This window comes from Coregonus clupeaformis, chromosome 16 (assembly GCF_020615455.1).
Source record: "Coregonus clupeaformis isolate EN_2021a chromosome 16, ASM2061545v1, whole genome shotgun sequence".
Classification (NCBI taxonomy): domain Eukaryota; kingdom Metazoa; phylum Chordata; class Actinopteri; order Salmoniformes; family Salmonidae; genus Coregonus; species Coregonus clupeaformis.
In genome coordinates, this window is record NC_059207.1 from 52,234,929 (window position 1) to 52,251,676 (window position 16,748).

General features: G+C 43.3%; 2 protein-coding genes across 3 annotated transcripts; both read left to right on the forward strand.

The window, feature by feature from the left end:
- The first annotated feature begins 241 nt into the window (after positions 1-241).
- LOC121585113 (RING finger protein 37) lies at positions 242-5,871 on the forward strand. Of its 2 annotated transcripts, XM_041901469.2 has the most exons (7): positions 242-368; positions 1,402-1,468; positions 2,222-2,323; positions 2,456-3,189; positions 3,335-4,113; positions 4,273-4,644; positions 5,312-5,871. In XM_041901469.2, exons 2-7 carry the CDS (start codon positions 1,415-1,417, stop codon positions 5,581-5,583), a joined length of 2,313 nt encoding a protein of 770 aa, XP_041757403.2. In that variant the 5' UTR covers positions 242-368; positions 1,402-1,414; the 3' UTR covers positions 5,584-5,871. The 2 variants fall into 2 exon arrangements, with proteins under 2 accessions (XP_041757403.2, XP_041757404.2); XM_041901470.2 differs by lacking the exon at positions 4,273-4,644.
- An 8,531-nt stretch (positions 5,872-14,402) lies between these two features.
- On the forward strand, positions 14,403-16,550 carry LOC121585115 (vasotocin-neurophysin VT 2). Its single transcript, XM_041901472.1, has 3 exons — positions 14,403-14,586; positions 15,197-15,401; positions 15,673-16,550. The coding sequence occupies exons 1-3, from the start codon at positions 14,467-14,469 to the stop codon at positions 15,816-15,818; spliced, it is 471 nt and encodes a 156-aa protein (XP_041757406.1). The 5' UTR covers positions 14,403-14,466; the 3' UTR covers positions 15,819-16,550.
- The last annotated feature ends 198 nt before the right edge of the window (positions 16,551-16,748 follow it).

Below are 16,748 nucleotides of genomic sequence, written 5' to 3' on the forward strand. Positions count from 1 at the left end.
CATTCTCTAATCTGTCAAGGTACTGCTGCTCTAATCTTCTTTTGCCACATCAAATTATTAACAATTTAAAATTTAGAAAAATACTTTAATTCATAACAGAGAAGCTGTAAGAACAGCTTTAACATCATTGTGCCAGAGCCAATTCATTATAACTGTCACACGGTAGTAGCAATCGCGAAAATAGTTGACGCCGTGAAATATGTCCCTCTTCTCCTTCCTTCCTACCAGCTAGCTAGCTAATGTCAGTGTTTTGGTTAAATGCATGCAGAAGTGGTCCAACCAGAGAAACGCTCAAGTGATTGTATCGTTTTAATTTATTTCAGACAGTTCGTGTGAGCTCTTCTACAAGAACATTAGCAGGAAGCACGGTAAACTCTGATAGCTTGCTAGCAAACTTTCTGCAAGAAGTTAACGTTAGACTGGTTTCTGTAAACAAAACCTAGCTAGCTATTAAGGAGCTAGCCAGAGAGACTCCATCGTCGGTCGGGTCTCTGGCTTGGAAGCAACCAATGAAGTACTACCTAGCTAGCTAGTTAGTTATCTTTAGAGATGAGAAGGCCAACAAAAATTACAGAATACTGTCATTAGTTGGCCGTTTGTGTGTGGAATAGGCTATAATGTGTTCGAAGGCTATTATGAAGCTAGCATATATGCCTCTGTAACGTTAGCTAGCTAGCTAACTTGTCTATATTGTGTCGTGGAGGAATAGCTAGGCTAACTGAACATGACTGTATAACTCCAAATAAGCTACTGAATGGCATAATCATATTTTTATTTATTTACTGCCATGTCCTTTTTCTTTGTGTTCTATTAGAATGTAGTGTGTCATCCTCCTTAGGATTTATGGGATGTACTGCTATTGATTACATATTGCTTCCCAAGAGATGATGTTTCCTTGAATCAAGTAGGCTGTCGTTGTAAATGAATGTGAGACTAAATAAAAGGGCCCCTTTCTAGGGCAAGGTCAACAGACAGCTCACAGTGGCGAGAGGTCAAGGGTTATTGCAATTCTGAAGAGAAGCAATTTCGTTCAGCCTGTAGCAAGGACTGCCAGTATAGAACTTCATTGTGTGTTTATGATTCACAACACACTTATTCTTCGCCTTGTCACTGTAAGATATATTTGCTGTGTATATGTATGTCTGTTTTACACTGAACAGTAATTTACCTTTAGGGACAATAAAGATTTAGGCTATTGAATGGAATTATTCATAATTTCTGTCATACATCCACACGTGCTGCCCTATGTGAACAGTAGGGTTGACACTTGTTTTGCTATGCCTGGTTTAGACTGCTGTCTGAAGGATTTAAATAATTCCACAGAATATGTTGGTAACCCTAATGAGGAGAGTAATGTCTAGTGTAGAAGTTAAAAACATTGATTTCAGTTTTTTCTTTCAGCAAGTGTGAGACCATGGTGGTGAATCTCTGCCTGCCACATTTCAAGACCACCATCCAGTGTGACAAGGTACAAAACATTTTACATTGCATTATAATTGTATGGACCGGAGCTGACATTATCCCCCCCTCCATTGATCGTTTTCTAGCGTTGGTTCAATGTGTCGGCTAACAATCTGAACAAAGGTTGTATGCTCAGTCAAAGTAAAAGCAAATGGGGGGGGGGGGAAATGCTTCTAAATAAAACATCTAAAATGAGCATTCTTATTGGAAAAGTTCAGATACTCGCTTTCCTCCTCCTCCCCAGCTGACAAAGCCACTTTTCCTTTTTGTCTCGTCTCACCCCCTTGTCCTTCTCTAATACATCTGTGGTAATATTCTGTCCTCTGGGTGTTATGGAGAGGTGGAGGAGAAAGAGCCAGGGTGAGAGATGTGTGCTAGAATGAGAGGAAGAGGTTGGCGGGGGAGGATGGTCGGAAGGAGAGGGGCAAGTTGCTGTGTGGGAGGTTGAATCACAGCTGACCTTGCTATGTTCCTCTCTTTGTATTAAAGGCTGTTATATACTCGCTTGGCTAGGCCTTATTCTTGTTCTGGGAGTGAATCTTCAACTTTTTCACTCTCCTCTTTTACCTCTCTCTCTATCCTTTCATTCTCCACCTCCTTTTTGCCCTTCCTGTCTCCTCTTTACCTTACCTCACTTTCATAACTTCTCTCTTCAACCCTACCGCCCTCTCTCCTCCTCCTCCTCCTTTCCATCCCTCTCCCCTTCCTCACTATTCACCCCTCTCTCTCCTCTCTTCTTTTCCCTCTTTCCCTCATCTAGCTGTGTGCAGATGGGTATGACGTCACCAACCTCCTATCGGCCGACCCAGCAGTCCGGAGGCGGGGTTTTAAGCTGGAGTACTTCCTTCGGCCACCCGTTCAGGTGAGCTGACGCTCTAGAATATTTAGAGATTAATCTTATGACATCACTGTCCTATTCTTCATCTCTTTCTAGAGAAGTGAGTCATTTTGGGCAGGTGTCTGTCTGTCTAATCTTCCCTTTATCTGACCCTAGGTTACACTGCAGTTTGGTTTCCAGGTGGAAGTGTGTCGGGTGGATGTGGAACTGTGGCCCTGGGGGATGGACCGAGGACAGGCCTGCAAGAGGCTGGAGATCAGCACCAGCTCTGATCCCCCACTCCCTCACAACCACAGCCTAGAGCAGGGCCAAAGTCAGGCCCAACCAGGCCAAGACAAGGGCCAGCAATGGGACCAAGCCAAGGCCCAATTCAAGGGCCACCAATGGAGCCTCCAGGCCCAACAATGGAGCCTACAAGGCCAGGAGAAGAGTCAGCAATGGACCCAACGTGGCCAAACTCAGAGTCACACAGACACCAGCCAGGGGGATTTCCGCCTAGTGGGACGCTGTGAACTAAGAGAAGAGATCCATGTCAGTTTCTCCCATCCCTGTTTCCGCCCGCGCCCTCCCTTCCCCTCCCTGCCACCGCCTCCCCGAGAGGGGTGTAGACAAGAGGAGCTGTGGAGCAGGGGCCCGCTCTCACTAGGCTCTGTGAAGCAGCTTCGTGTGTCAGTGCCGTACGGTGCGGGTGCCTCCGCGATGGGGCTCAAGGCACTGGCAGTGTGGGGGCTGCCTTCTCGCTGCTGCCCTCCAGAGGAGGTGGAGAGGGTGAGGATAGCACATGAGAACGCTAGCCTGAGACCAGCGCCACAGCTTAGCCACTTGGCATCAGCGCAGACTTCCCCTGTCATTCAACCACAGCCGCTGTCACAGACGACAACACCAACGAGGTATAGTGTGTATAAAACATGACTGTTTTCAACACAATATATGATGCAAGGTGAATTGTAATTCTGTTCATGAAGCCAAAGGCAAAACCTTCATCTCTGGGACGATAATAATGTTCTGTATTTTTCTCGATTCCCCCACCCCCAGCCTCCTGCAGGTCCCTGAGGAGTTCCTGGACCCCCTGACCCAGGAAGTGATGTTGCTGCCTATGCTGCTGCCCAGCGGAGTGTCTGTGGACAGCTCCACTCTGGAGGAGTACCAGAGGAGGGAGGCTACCTGGGGTCGTGTCCCCAACGACCCCTTCACCGGTGTTCCCTTCATCCCTGAGGCACAGGCCCTCCCCAACCCCCACCTGAAGAGCCGCATCGACCGCTTCCTGCTTCAGACAGGGTTAGAGGTCAGGGAGGGGATGGTGGGGAGGCAGGTCCAGGGGGAGAATCCGCACACCTCCAGACTCATACCCCCACAGAGGACAGGGGACAGTGGGGCCCCTGCAGTCACTAATGCTGCTGCTGCTATAGAGTCAGCCAACCACCAGGGTGCACTTAGCAGAAACAGTGGGACTCTCACACAGACTACACAAAAACGGGCAGAAAGTGTTAATACAGAGAGGAGCCTCTCTACGCAGCACAGGGGAACCGGGGCTTTTAACAACAGGGTGAAGAATGGGAATGGGAAGGACCGGTGTGCTGGTAAAGTTGGTCGTAAAGAAGGGGTAGTGGATAGAGTGAGTTCCCAGGATGGAGGGCCAGATTTGGGGACTAGGAGGAAGAGAGAGCTGGAGGTTTGGGCCACTCTGATCCGCTCTAAGGGAAAGGGTGAGCCCACCGCAGCCAAAGCAGCCTCTGCTAGCGCTGGTCACGCCAAGGAGCTACTTCCTGACTCGAAAAGACTAAGAACAGACACAAACTCCACTATCTCCACAGGTAAGTGGTGAACTGGTGTAGACAATTCAAAAAGCGTGAGAGCAAAACATCAAGGCATTCATTCTCTTGTTAGTTCAAAGGCCTTTATTGAAGGTTGGCTCTATCAAATATTTGAATGTGTCACTCATTAGTGTTTCTGTGTTATTCCTTTTGTTCCAGCCACAGTTCCCAGCGGTAGCTCCCATGAGCAGCGTTTGTCTGCCAGTCTAGACCATGAGCAGCGTTTGTCTGCCAGTCTAGACCATGAGCAGCGTTCGTCTGCCAGTCTAGACCATGAGCAGCGTTCGTCTGCCAGTCTAGACCATAAGCAGCGTTCGTCTGCCAGTCTAGACCATGAGCAGCGTTCGTCTGCCAGTCTAGACCATGAGCAGCGTTCGTCTGCCAGTCTAGACCATGAGCAGCGTTTGTCTGCCAGTCTAGACCAGGCCCTTCTCTCAGCTCTGCAGGGTCGACCCTCCTTTACCTCCTACACCTCCCAAACCCCCCAGGTCCAACACAAACACACAGACACACCTGCTGACACCCCAACAGGTAGGCACAGCGGCTAGTGGCTTGTATGAATATGGCTCAAATGTACCTTTCCTTGGAGTAATCACTGATCTGACAAGGAAAAACAATTGAGGGGAATCCTGGTTTTTCTCTTCTCCATTTCCTTCCAGATAAGTGATTACTTCAAGTAAGATAGAAAGGCTGTAATGCTTTTATAAGGTTTTCCATCAACTTCAGGGTTGAGAGTACGAATGAATGACGGGGAAAAGTATTGAGTTGACTAGTCATTAGTTGAACAAGTTAGATGGTCAAGTAGTGGGATGTTGCCTAGTTACCAGGGAGAAAGACACTGTCAACATAGATAGGCTGTCCAAGGGCAGGCCTTTCAGGCCCACTACACTGTACCAAGGTCTTTCAGTTCATTATGTTCACCTACAGTATGTGTGCAGAGATGGATCTTTCTTTCTTTATACTGCATCCTCCGCGACTTGCCATACAAACTTTCTTTCCATTGCTGTAATTCCTGTAGTTTGTTGAAAGTCTTTTTTCAATAACGTTTCAGTTGTTGGAGAGTGAATACAGTGGTCTGTCAGAGAGAAAATACAATTTAAAACTGTGAACAGATCATCTCAGTCAAGGTGTACATACTGCTCAATACATGTGTTCTCTTTCTCTCCTTCAACCTTTCGCTCTTTCTCACCCTCTATAGCGTTTCCTATTTCTCTCCTTCCCCCCCTTCTCTCTCCCCTTCCCTATCTCTCTCTCCCAGGTGAGAACAGGTGTGGTTCTTGTTCCTGCTCTCTGTCCGTCTACTCGACCTCTCCGTCAGCGTACCGCCTGCCCTGTGGTCACTTCCTGTGCCGCCCCTGCCTACACAGGAAGCCCCGCCCACTTGTCACCACAGCAATGCCCAATCACATCCTATGTCCCACCTGCAATAGCCCTGCCTCTTCCAGTGACATCACACGCGTGCATCACTGAATGGAAAAATGTGTGGCATTAACCACTGAACTGAACAACCCACGTGACTCCCAACCCACGTGTTGTTAACCACCACCGGACACACGGTCACCCACTCACTGTACATGCCTGTGCTCTTCACTGCACACGTGAGCAGCGGAATAGCAGTGGACATTGGAGGAAACAGATTACAATGGGACTCTTTATTATCCCTTGGGCCTTGATAAACAGTTACTTAAACTCCACCTGTCTTGTGCTGCCCCTCTACCCCACTCCCCAACGGAAGTCATTAAAATGTTTACAGACTGATCTTCTTAAATGTATGTTTTAGTTTGGTTTATTCACTGTGGTGATGTGGGTCATACTTGTACCAAAGTGTCATAACTTGAGAACGTTTGCTTGGTTGGTGAGTGTGTTTCTGTTTCTGCTTTATCCAACTTGTCTTGCTAAACAAGGGAACAGTGTAGCGTCACAGCAAGAACAACGGCCACAGCCGTTTGTCGGCAGCCATTGGATAGATTGATCAGAGAGGAATAGAAAAGTGTGTTCAGTCACAAAGAGAGAAGGGAGAAGGTGAAATGGAGAATGAGAGGTACAGAAAGAGAGAGAAGAGTGGTCCAAGGCTGCTGTCTCTTGAGTGGCCAGTACAGCACAAACCTATCTTTGCTGATTTTTTTCCCCCCTTGTTTTCCCTTATTTCAAGATATATATATTTTGCCGCAATAGTCTCAAACATCAAGACAAAAATGTTAATTGCCGATTGACAGGGACTTCATACATAGGTGAATACATTTACCTATGCTCTTCTCCACCTCTCTTCCTCTTGGGCCTTTTCACATTTGGGCAAAAGTCAGTCCTCCGTCCTCTCTCCTCCGTGACCCAGAAACTGAAAAGTGGTCGAGGAGAGTGTCAATTGGTTAGGAGGCGAACGGAAAAGTGTCTTCCCCTCCTCGAAAGCCACCTTTCATTGAGAATATTCATGTGTATCCTACCTGAGTCCTTCGCATGAAGAGTTTTGAAATCTGCCACACCCCGTTTGAATCAGCTATTGTTTAGTAGGAGGAGAAAGACATGCACATGTTTAAAAACAATATGTTACTTATTTTATCTATAAAATGTATTGCGCTGCTAACTTTGTTTTTATAATTTTACACATTTTATTTTGGGATCCACCCCTGTAAATGGAATTTGCATGATGATGCACAAGTGGAGGAGAGTCTCATTTCAGACAAGTGTATTTTCGTCCACTTTCTCTCGATTTACCTTTGACCTTTTTCAAAAGGAAGCGAGAGAGGACGGAGCAGAGGACACAGGAGTTGAGCTAATCCAATTGAGGAAAAGGCCCTTGCCTTCTCTATTCCTCCTCTCAACCATCTCATTCTGAGGACCCTTGAGTTATTTGCTGAAGGTTAGAACACCTCAAACCTCTAGGCAAGTGAAGAAGAGTGAGAGGTAGAGAAAGAGTGACAGCGAACAGAGTGCTCCCAGGGCTGACGTGTCATTGTGAGGGAACAAAGCAGAACCATGTGCTGAACTGTACTACATGAACATCCGTCTGCTCCTCTCTACCACCTCAACTGACAGCAGGAGGCCAGTACAACATGGAACTTCTCTACACCTGTTTATTCAATCCAATTCAGTTGTATACTTTATTTATTCTACAAGGGCCAATTGTGTTATGCAATACTGGGTAGAAAGCTCTGGGCATTTTATTATCCCCACACCACAATCCTTACAAAGTATAGGAGTTAGGAAGTTGAGGTTGCCAGGGCACATAAAGCTTGACAACTGTCTTGTCCCTGGTTCTCTGTAATAAGTGGCTTTGCAGAAAGCAATGCTAGTGTTCTCTCTATCTCTGTCTCTCACTGACACACATTTTGGGGTTATATGGGCAGAATTGGGGATTAGTTAAAAAAAAAATGAAACATTGGGATCATAAGGTCTATGCAGACAGACACCAGTCAAACTAATCTTCAACTGTACACAAATTATGTGTACTGCTGTTATGAGGCCGATACAATCGTTGTTTTTTTTTAACATGTAAACATTCCTTTGAACCACCTCAACCACATACTCTTGAAAGTATAACAGAATGAGGTACTGTACTTATAATGTATAGACCTGTTTTTACAAAGTTATCTTGAAATGCTTTTCTACTTATCAGAGGACTAGCCTCAACTCCCTATCACTCTCAGGAAGACAACAAGCACACAGTTACCCTCCTACTAAGCATATTTTGCCCTTTTGTATTTCTGAACAATCTGCCTGCTTAATTTCCTTTGCTAATTACAAGTTAATCAGCAACATAATGACAGTTTATAAGGAGAACACAAACCTAAGCATGCAAGACACTCATCTAGAATACAATAATTAATATGATCATTTAAATGTCCGTTTGAGTTGCAAATCTATTATGGCAGACATGTTTTGCTTTTTCAGTCTTCAATAAATAGAAACACGTCTTGAGGGGAAACTTATTTGTCACATTGTCCATGGAACACGGTCGCTGTGATGTCTGTTTAACCTCTTGGACTTTTCTTTCCACAGCATTTAAAGTAGTGTATTAAGGAAAAATTTAGCAATATGCCGTATAAATACCTAAACAATGATTATGCAATGATATTTTGTTTTTTTCCCCACTTGCCACAGACGTTAATTCAACGTCTATTCCACATTGGTTCAATGTAATTTCATCGAAATGGCGTGGAAACAACGTTGATTCAGCCAGTGTGTGCCCAGTGGGTTGCTTTCATAACACCTAGCTAACGACCTACAGGTAACTGCCAAAATAAAGGAACCTCGACATAAAGTGTCTTAATACGGCATTGGGCCACAATGAGCCAGAACAGCTTCAATGCACCTTGGCATAGATTCTACAAGTGTCTAGAACTCTATTGGAGGGTTGTCACTAGTTACCACAGTCATAAACCTGCCTATTTCTACAATATATTTTCTTAAAATGTGATTTTAAACCTAACCCTAAACTTAACTACACTGCTAACCTTATGCCTAACCGTAACCTTAAATTAAGACCAAAAAGCGAATGTTTGTTTTCATGAACTTTTACGATAGCCAATTTTGACTTTGTGGCTGGGGTAACTAGATGTGACACTCAATCGATGACGTGACTCCGTTCATTTCTATGTGAAGACTCAATAGCGCCAGAGAGGAAGAGGCGAAGTGAGAGGTTTTACTCAGCCCAAAATCTGTCTACAAAAATAAGCCCACGAAGTGAGGAAGTTTTGTATGGAGGTCAATGAGAGAGTGTCGAATTTGGTCAACAAAAAATATACTTGCTAATTTGCTACGTGGCTCTTATTTGATCGAATAGAAGTTTCGTAATGGTTAGGGTGTTACAAATGCACTGATATAAGTGGACGCACGTGGCATTTCGGCAACTTTGAAAAAAATACTTTCTATGGAGTTGTGCCTGTTGTCATAGAGCTAGATAGAGGACTCATCGTGGCTATAACCCATTTTAGCATGGACATTGCCATTGAGGGATTGCACCATTTTAAAGTAGTTAACTGGGTGGGAATTAAGAAGAAAACGACTACTTTAAAATGGAGATAGCCATTGATAATAATAATAATAATAATATGCCATTTAGCAGACGCTTTTATCCAAAGCGACTTACAGTCATGCGTGCATACATTTTTGTGTATGGGTGGTCCCGGGGATCGAACCCACTACCTTGGCGTTACAAGCGCCGTGCTCTACCAGTTGAGCTACAGAGGACCACGAGTGGCGCAGTGGCCATTGAGTGGCGCAGTGGTCAAATTCCCACCCAGTTAACTACTTTTAAATGGTGCAATCCCTCAATGGCAATGTCCATGCTAAAATGGGTTATAGCCACGATGAGTCCTCTATCTAGCTCTATGACAACAGGCACAACTCCATAGAAAGTATTTTAGACCGCTGTGCCACTAGAGATCCTGGTTCGAATCCAGGCTCTGTCGTAGCCGGCCGCGACCGGGAGACCCATGGGGCGGCGCACAATTGGCCCAGCGTCGTCCAGGATAGGGGAGGGAATGGCCGGCAGGGATGTAGCTCAGTTGGTAGAGCATGGCGTTTGTAACGCCAGGGTTGTGGGTTCGATTCCCACAGGGGTATGTAAAAGATATATATATATATGTATGCACACACTAACTGTAAGTCGCACTGGATAAGAGCGTCTGCTAAATGACGTAAATGTAAATTTAATGGCGCTGCCCATGCTGTCACAGACACTATAATGGCACAGATATCTCTATGACCGTTGTTCACACACGTATCTGCCCTCTCATTGGCTAGAATGGTCCCACCTGATCTCGCCTCCTCCCACCTGCCTTCCATTTGTGAGGACATGTATTTGCCTTGTTCACACTGCAGGCCTTAATGACTGTCCAAACAGCAAGTTACAAGTGACTGTGTGTGCAAACATGGCTACGCTAATTGTCATAGTAATGACGGGTGTGTGTGCAGTGGTTTAGGCTGATTGGTGGGTGCTCGTGCTTCCTATCACTCAGAAGTTATGTAGCAAGCTAAGGTGACAACAATGCCTGCCATAGACGTTTCCCAGTTGCTTTGAATGTTCAAAATCATAGTGTAAGAACACTTTTAAGGGTCATCCCGAGTGGCGCAGCGGTCTAAGGCACTGCATCCCAGTGCTTGAGGTGTCACTACAGACCTGGGTTCGATCCTAGGCTGTGTCCCACGGGGGGCCAGTATGAAGAAAAAAAAATTATGCACTCACTAACTGTAAGTTGCTCTGGATAAGAGCGACTGCTAAAATGACTAAAAAATAATAATTGAACCACTACTCATCTAGGCAGCATTTGTTACCACAATATGTCTCACAACGCAACAAACTCTTAAAGATCACAAAAACGGCATCTAAATTAATCCCTCCCACCACACTGCTCAACTCTCCCTTTTGATTGATCACACTATCCACCGCAAAGCCCGCCTGGACCACCCACTTCACCTTTGCTTTGATCTCCTCCCATTAGGTCTGAGATATCAGACAATTCTGTGGCGCATGTACTGCGCGTTTCAGGAGGAGTTTCATCCCGGGGGCTATCACCATAGTGAACAATTCCATGTAATTTCTCCCATGGGCAGGGGGGTGCTGTTTATCCCTGACTGTTGTTTGTTTCTTCTGTGTTTTCATATTTGTTTTATCTATTCAGGTGTGAACTCTTCCCTCTTGTAGGACAATAAACATGATTTTGATTCTACATCTGGTGTATTAGAAGCAATTATTGGTACCATGATTATCTTCTAATTTTTGTTTTATTTACACAAAGATTGACCATGAAGATTTACATTTTCCCATTCACTATAATGGGGGATCCTGTTTTCTGCTAACAATGCCTGCAGTACTGCTGTCGGCCTTGAACTTCCGTGCCTTCAATGAGAAGGAGCAGTCATTCTCCCCTGGCGACACCATTCTTCCACAAGAAATTCCATAATTTGGTGTTTTGTTGATGGTGGTGGAAAACGCTGTCTCAGGCACCGCTCCAGAATCTCTCATAGCCTAAGTGTTCAATTGGGTTGAGATCTGGTGACTGAAACTACCATGTCATATGGTTAACATCGTTTTCATGCTCATCAAACCATTCAGTGACCACTGGTGCTCTGTGGATGGGGGCATTGTCATCCTATGACCCTAAGCATGATGGGATGTTAATTGCTTAATTAACTCAGGAACCACACATGTGTGGAAGCACCTGCTGTCAATATAGGCTACTTTGTATCGCTCATTTACTCAAGTGTTTCCATTATTTTGGCAGTTACTTGTACATAAATAATTCATTAACATTCAACCAAATTAGCATACATGCAGTCTTGAATACAGACTAGATGTTTTCTTCTGCCAGGTTCAAAGCTCTGTTTTGTTGCTCAGATAATTTAGATGGAGAATTGTTGATGCAGAGACATACACTGTGTGACGTCTCTTTCTCCTCTCTCTCTCTTTCCCTCTCTCTCCCTTGTTCTCTCTTTCTATTAACTTCAACCCTCTCCCTGCTCTGTAGTGTCCTGAAAACAAGTGACCGCCTCCATCCCCCTATTCACAGGGTATTACTGTCAAGGCCATTATGTGCCAGTTGTATAGACTACCTTAGCCTGGCAGTGCCTAATACATCCCACCCCTATCTAGCTATCAGAACTAGTTATCTTTGGCTCTGTCCAGAAACATTGAAACAACCTCTAGCCCTTAACCCCCAGGCCCTTGTGGATGGCTCTGACTTATGCAGATCTAAAAAGGATTGGATAGGTACAGTGTTTCCCCTAGGATTTTCTTCAGCAGCAGTGGCAGGGGTAGTGGTGTATTTTTTGGGTTAATGACTGTGAGAAGGTCACTTCTGGTGGGACATTCTACACCAAAATGCATATCTCTTCTTTTGAAACTCATCTGAAAATCGAGGACAGTTTCATTTTATCTATTGATCTTAATGACATCACCAGACAATTCTATATTAACCCCCAAAATAATTTAGCTAGTGTAGCGTTACTGTATCTTAGCTAACAATTATTACAGCAATGTGTCAGAAAGTGGAGCTGCAGGTGGCCCATGACTTATAGGCTATCTGTCCATATATTCTAAACCTATAGGCTACATGAAGTTCCGGGAATAAGGGTTGTTTCCTGTTTATTTCTGTTTTATACAACGGGTGGGTCTAATCCTGAATGGTCTTTACCTTTTTCCTTCCTTCTAATTGTGGGCAAACCTACAACTTTCAAAGAACATGCAACAGCACCATCCTAAAATCAGAGGCAAAACAGAAAAGGAATAGGAACAATAATATGCCATTTAGCAGACACTTTTATCCAAAGCAACTTACAGTCATGTGTGCATACAATTTTTTGTATGGGTGGTCTCGGGGATCGAACCCACTACCCTGGTGTTACAAGCGCCATGCTCTACCAATTGAGCTACAGAGGACCACAACGCTCAATAGAAAGGGCATCATGGTGGCATAGGTTATGCTACACACAGGAAATAGGCTATAGAAGGACAAAAAGTGTAACTGAATCGAGAACCAAAATAGAATATAGTATGGCTTAGGCTAATGGGAATTGTTTATTAGTAGGGTACTAGGGTGTAACTAGCCCCCCGCCCCCCTAAGATCGATGTCTAATTGCTGACACAAAAAAGCAACACTTGGAGAAAAAAAATGGGTATGTGGATGAAGGTCATGCTTAGGCGAATAAACAATAAAGGGAAATAAATGGCTACTGTTTACACTTTTTTAGGTATTTCATGAAATGTTGTTTTTTAGAAAAGGGCCGTTTTTAAAAGTACCAGGTAACTTAGCCAGTACCGGGATGCCAGTTACCCCTGTAGAAGATGATGGTATAGGGTTTCACACAGTGTGTTAAAATCCATTTAATCAGTTTTATTTAGAAATTCTTTAGTAAGTAATACTTAAAAGCAAAGTCTAGTTGTCTTATTTTAATTATTTAAATACACATTCAAAAGACACTCGCAGATCTGAGCTATCTTTTTTGCAGGTGCATGGTAACAGTTGAATAAGATGAGAAAAAAGAAGAAACGCGCCCACTGCTCTTGATAGTATCACTGCTCTTTAATAAGCTTTACGTATTGGCCTCAAGGCCTTCCTCAGAGCTTATCTAAATAAAATATGGGGGGGGGGGGGTGTTGCACTTCACAATTAATATCCAGACTATGAGGAGATTTGATGTAAAGTCCCTCTTTTTAACTCACCTGCACATTAATTGTATTTGTTCTTTCTTTGTTGTTCCTTTTGCATTCAATCCACTATGTACAATTGCACAAAATATTATTTGAATAATGCAAGATTTTAAATCCCAGCAGTCTTTAAAATGACATTCATGAGCAAAAGGTTTTCAATAGCTGTTTTTTATTCATTTAAAAAAATATTAATTGGAATATTGGAATGGAATATAACTAATAACATTATATAATATTGGACTATAACATTTATTAACAATAACTCATTACTTAACTAATTAATTAAATGTAACATTGTGGCAACTCTTGTTCTCTGCTATTGCACAATTCTAATTTGTAAATAGGTCACAAATAAAGCTATTCCCAGTAAAATTGGAGCACAACTCATGAGCCCACCTCCTGCACTGCTCACACCTAACCCAGTCCCCACCTGTGACTGAAAACAGGGGGAGAGATTCCAATTGAAAAGCTCTCTCTTAATAACCTCTACAGGATGGGCGTCCCTATACCGGGACGGTTGCTGCTCAATATGCGATATGTGACTAGAATGGTGTTGTAAACAACGCCAACTTTCCGGGACATAGAAATGTCTTATACGGGCAGAAAGCTTAAATTATTGTTAATCTAACGGCAGTGTCCAATTTACAGTAGCTATTACAGCAACAAAATACCATGCTATTGTTTGAGGATAGTGCACAACAACAGAACACTTTTGTCACGGCAACTGATTTGATATATTCACCTCTGAAGGTAAATAATGTACTTACATTCAGTAATCTTTCTTTGATTTGTCATCCTGAGGGTCCCAGAGATAAAATGTAGCATAGTTTTGTTTGATAAAATCAATTTTTATATTCAAATGTAGGAACTGGGTTCCCCCCATCAATTTACCACAAAATCGTTTTGTTGAAATATCTCCAAAACTTGTGATGACATAGAGGACATTTTTTGTTTAGCAACAGCAGTGGCAGCCAGGGAAAGTGTTGGGGAAATAATTTGGTGACATCTTGTGGTCTTAATGTGAATTACAGGGGTTACCCCCTAGTACCCTAACTCCATCACTAGAGGCAAACGCATGAAAAAACTCTGACGTCAAACAACTTTGAATAACAAACCCATCCCATATAAGTAACGGGTAGCATCGAGTAACTGTTATCCGTGAAGCAGCAAGAGGAATATAGGAGCGCTTTTTCAGCACAATTGCAATGCCACATTCCACGCTTCCACTGTGCGTCGTCGGACTCCTAGCGTTCTCCTCCGCGTGCTACATCCAGAACTGTCCCAGGGGCGGGAAGCGCGCGTTACAGGACACCGGCATCAGACAAGTAGGCCTACGTTACAGACCGTTCTATTTTCCGAGTTCTCTTTTTAGGCTATATAGGCTACACTATGCTTGTAAGTAGATAGACTAGGCTACGCACCACACTACTTTATTATTAATCCATAGGCCTAAAGGTTTGGAAAATGACCATTTGAAAATGACCGGCTGCGCACAGCCAAAGTGTCCTTACAGATATTCAGAAAATAAATATTTATTTGTTTGTTTTTTCATATGCTATATTTATTTTTCCTAATGCATTTTACAGTTGTGTTTTTTCTAATGGTCAGGCTGTTATGTTGACAACTCATCAATTTAGAGCCTATTTTTACATAAAATGCAGTATTTACACGGTCATAATATATGCGGAATGGAATTTAGATTGAACCTACATAATTGTAGGCTCTTTTTTTTCTTTCTTTGAGCTCATCTGTGCTTCCAGGGCTCTTTAAAACACACATAGCCTACAACAATGGAAACATTAAAAACACTTTTTTTGTAATTTTATTTCCAATACCAACTATGATTAATAGTTAAATCATTAAAAAAATGACAAATTTAGGTTCCACTAGCATATAAAAAATAGAAAGCCAGCTAACAGGTCTCTCCCCCTGAAGTGCATGACATGTGGACCAGGGGACCAGGGCCGCTGCTTTGGCCCCAGTATCTGCTGTGGGGAGGGGCTAGGCTGCTGGATGGGCTCCCCAGAGACGGCACGCTGCATGGAGGAGAACTACCTGCCCACCCCCTGCCAGGCAGGAGGGAGACCCTGTGGATCTGACGTAGGACACTGCGCTGCACCAGGAGTTTGCTGTGACTCAGGTACAGTAGGTGTCATTGCTTATTTCTGTCTATTGTGTTTCGTCTGTGTGTGTGGTTGTGCACTTACCCGTTTGTTTGTCTGTCTGTCTGTCTATCTGTCTGTCATCTGCCTCTGTATGTCTCTCCGTCTGTCTGTCTCTGTCTGTCTGTCTCTGTCTGTCTGTCTGTCTGTCTGTCTGTCTGTCTGTCTGTGCATACCGGTGTATACTTGCACAATACATGCTATGTTTATATCGTTTTCTAACCCTCATCATTGTATGTATATCGACAGAGAGCTGTGTTCTAGACCCAGACTGTTTGGGGACGAGTCGGTACCACTCTCCTGCGGATCACAGCACCGGAGCCACAAGGGACTCACCGGAAGAACTTCTGCTGCGCCTGCTACACTTTGCCACCAGGGGGCAAAGTGAATACTAACAGTAACAATCTCACTCCAGAGATTTGCATACGTTGCCTAATTCCAAATCAACCCTTACTAGCCTTTGACACTTCTCATAGATCGGAAAGGTTTGAATTTAATTACTTTATTTTTCCAGAAGGAACTTCAGTAATTGGATAGGTATTGGCAATATGGTAATTGTTCCACCTTGCCTACTGATGGAGATTTCGCCATATTGTTGACCACTACTATCAAAACCTTTTACATCTATACTGTACCTAGGCTAGGCTAGGCTAGGGGTCGATTTGGAATCAGGCAAAATGGTTAAACTTCTGACAGAAATAACAACAGGATAAAAAGGATACGAGTTATGAACTGTCAAAGAAAGAGTGTTTTTTCCACCTAAGAATGTATATACAGATACATACATTACATATATAATTATTCAGTTCTACAAGACATTGTATTTCCCAATGCCTCAATATAAATAGGTTCTGTATACACCACAGAAATCCAGACATTTGTGTAGGAAATAAATAGTTTTCTTGCAGTGTTGTAGAATGCTCAGATTAATGTTCAACAATCATTGTTGTTACTATGTGAAGTGCTTGTAGACCACTACATTAATGCAATATATTACTATTATGAATCACCATTTACAGAGAATCACCGCTGTTGTATAATCGAAATGAAAGACATCAAGAAATCACTGCCAACAAAACTTTAGTATGTCTTTTGTTTTTCCATCCAAAAAAAATACTGAAAATACCCACCAGTGAAATTGCTAATAAATCTATTTGCTGATAAATTGAAGCGTTCTATACTCCAACTCTATACTGTTTCCAGAAATCTTCACATGGTAGAATTCAGGTTGTCTTTTGTACCCAGTTCCAAGCCAGGTTTTTGTACTTCTTAAGAGTAATTATACCTGTCACATAACTTTGATTTACTGAAAGAAACAGATGCGT

What these genes read in the sequence shown, in the direction of transcription:
- LOC121585113 (XM_041901469.2), top strand. Translation starts at nt 1,415, where the DNA reads ATGGTGGTGAATCTCTGCCTGCCACATTTCAAGACCACCATCCAGTGT. An exon ending in CAGACGACAACACCAACGAG is followed by an intron (nt 3,190 to 3,334) that starts GTATAGTGTGTA and finishes CCCCACCCCCAG; the next exon opens with CCTCCTGCAGGTCCCTGAGG. An exon ending in AAACTCCACTATCTCCACAG is followed by an intron (nt 4,114 to 4,272) that starts GTAAGTGGTGAA and finishes CTTTTGTTCCAG; the next exon opens with CCACAGTTCCCAGCGGTAGC.
- LOC121585115 (XM_041901472.1), top strand. Translation starts at nt 14,467, where the DNA reads ATGCCACATTCCACGCTTCCACTGTGCGTCGTCGGACTCCTAGCGTTC. An exon ending in AGGACACCGGCATCAGACAA is followed by an intron (nt 14,587 to 15,196) that starts GTAGGCCTACGT and finishes CTCCCCCTGAAG; the next exon opens with TGCATGACATGTGGACCAGG. An exon ending in AGGAGTTTGCTGTGACTCAG is followed by an intron (nt 15,402 to 15,672) that starts GTACAGTAGGTG and finishes GTATATCGACAG; the next exon opens with AGAGCTGTGTTCTAGACCCA.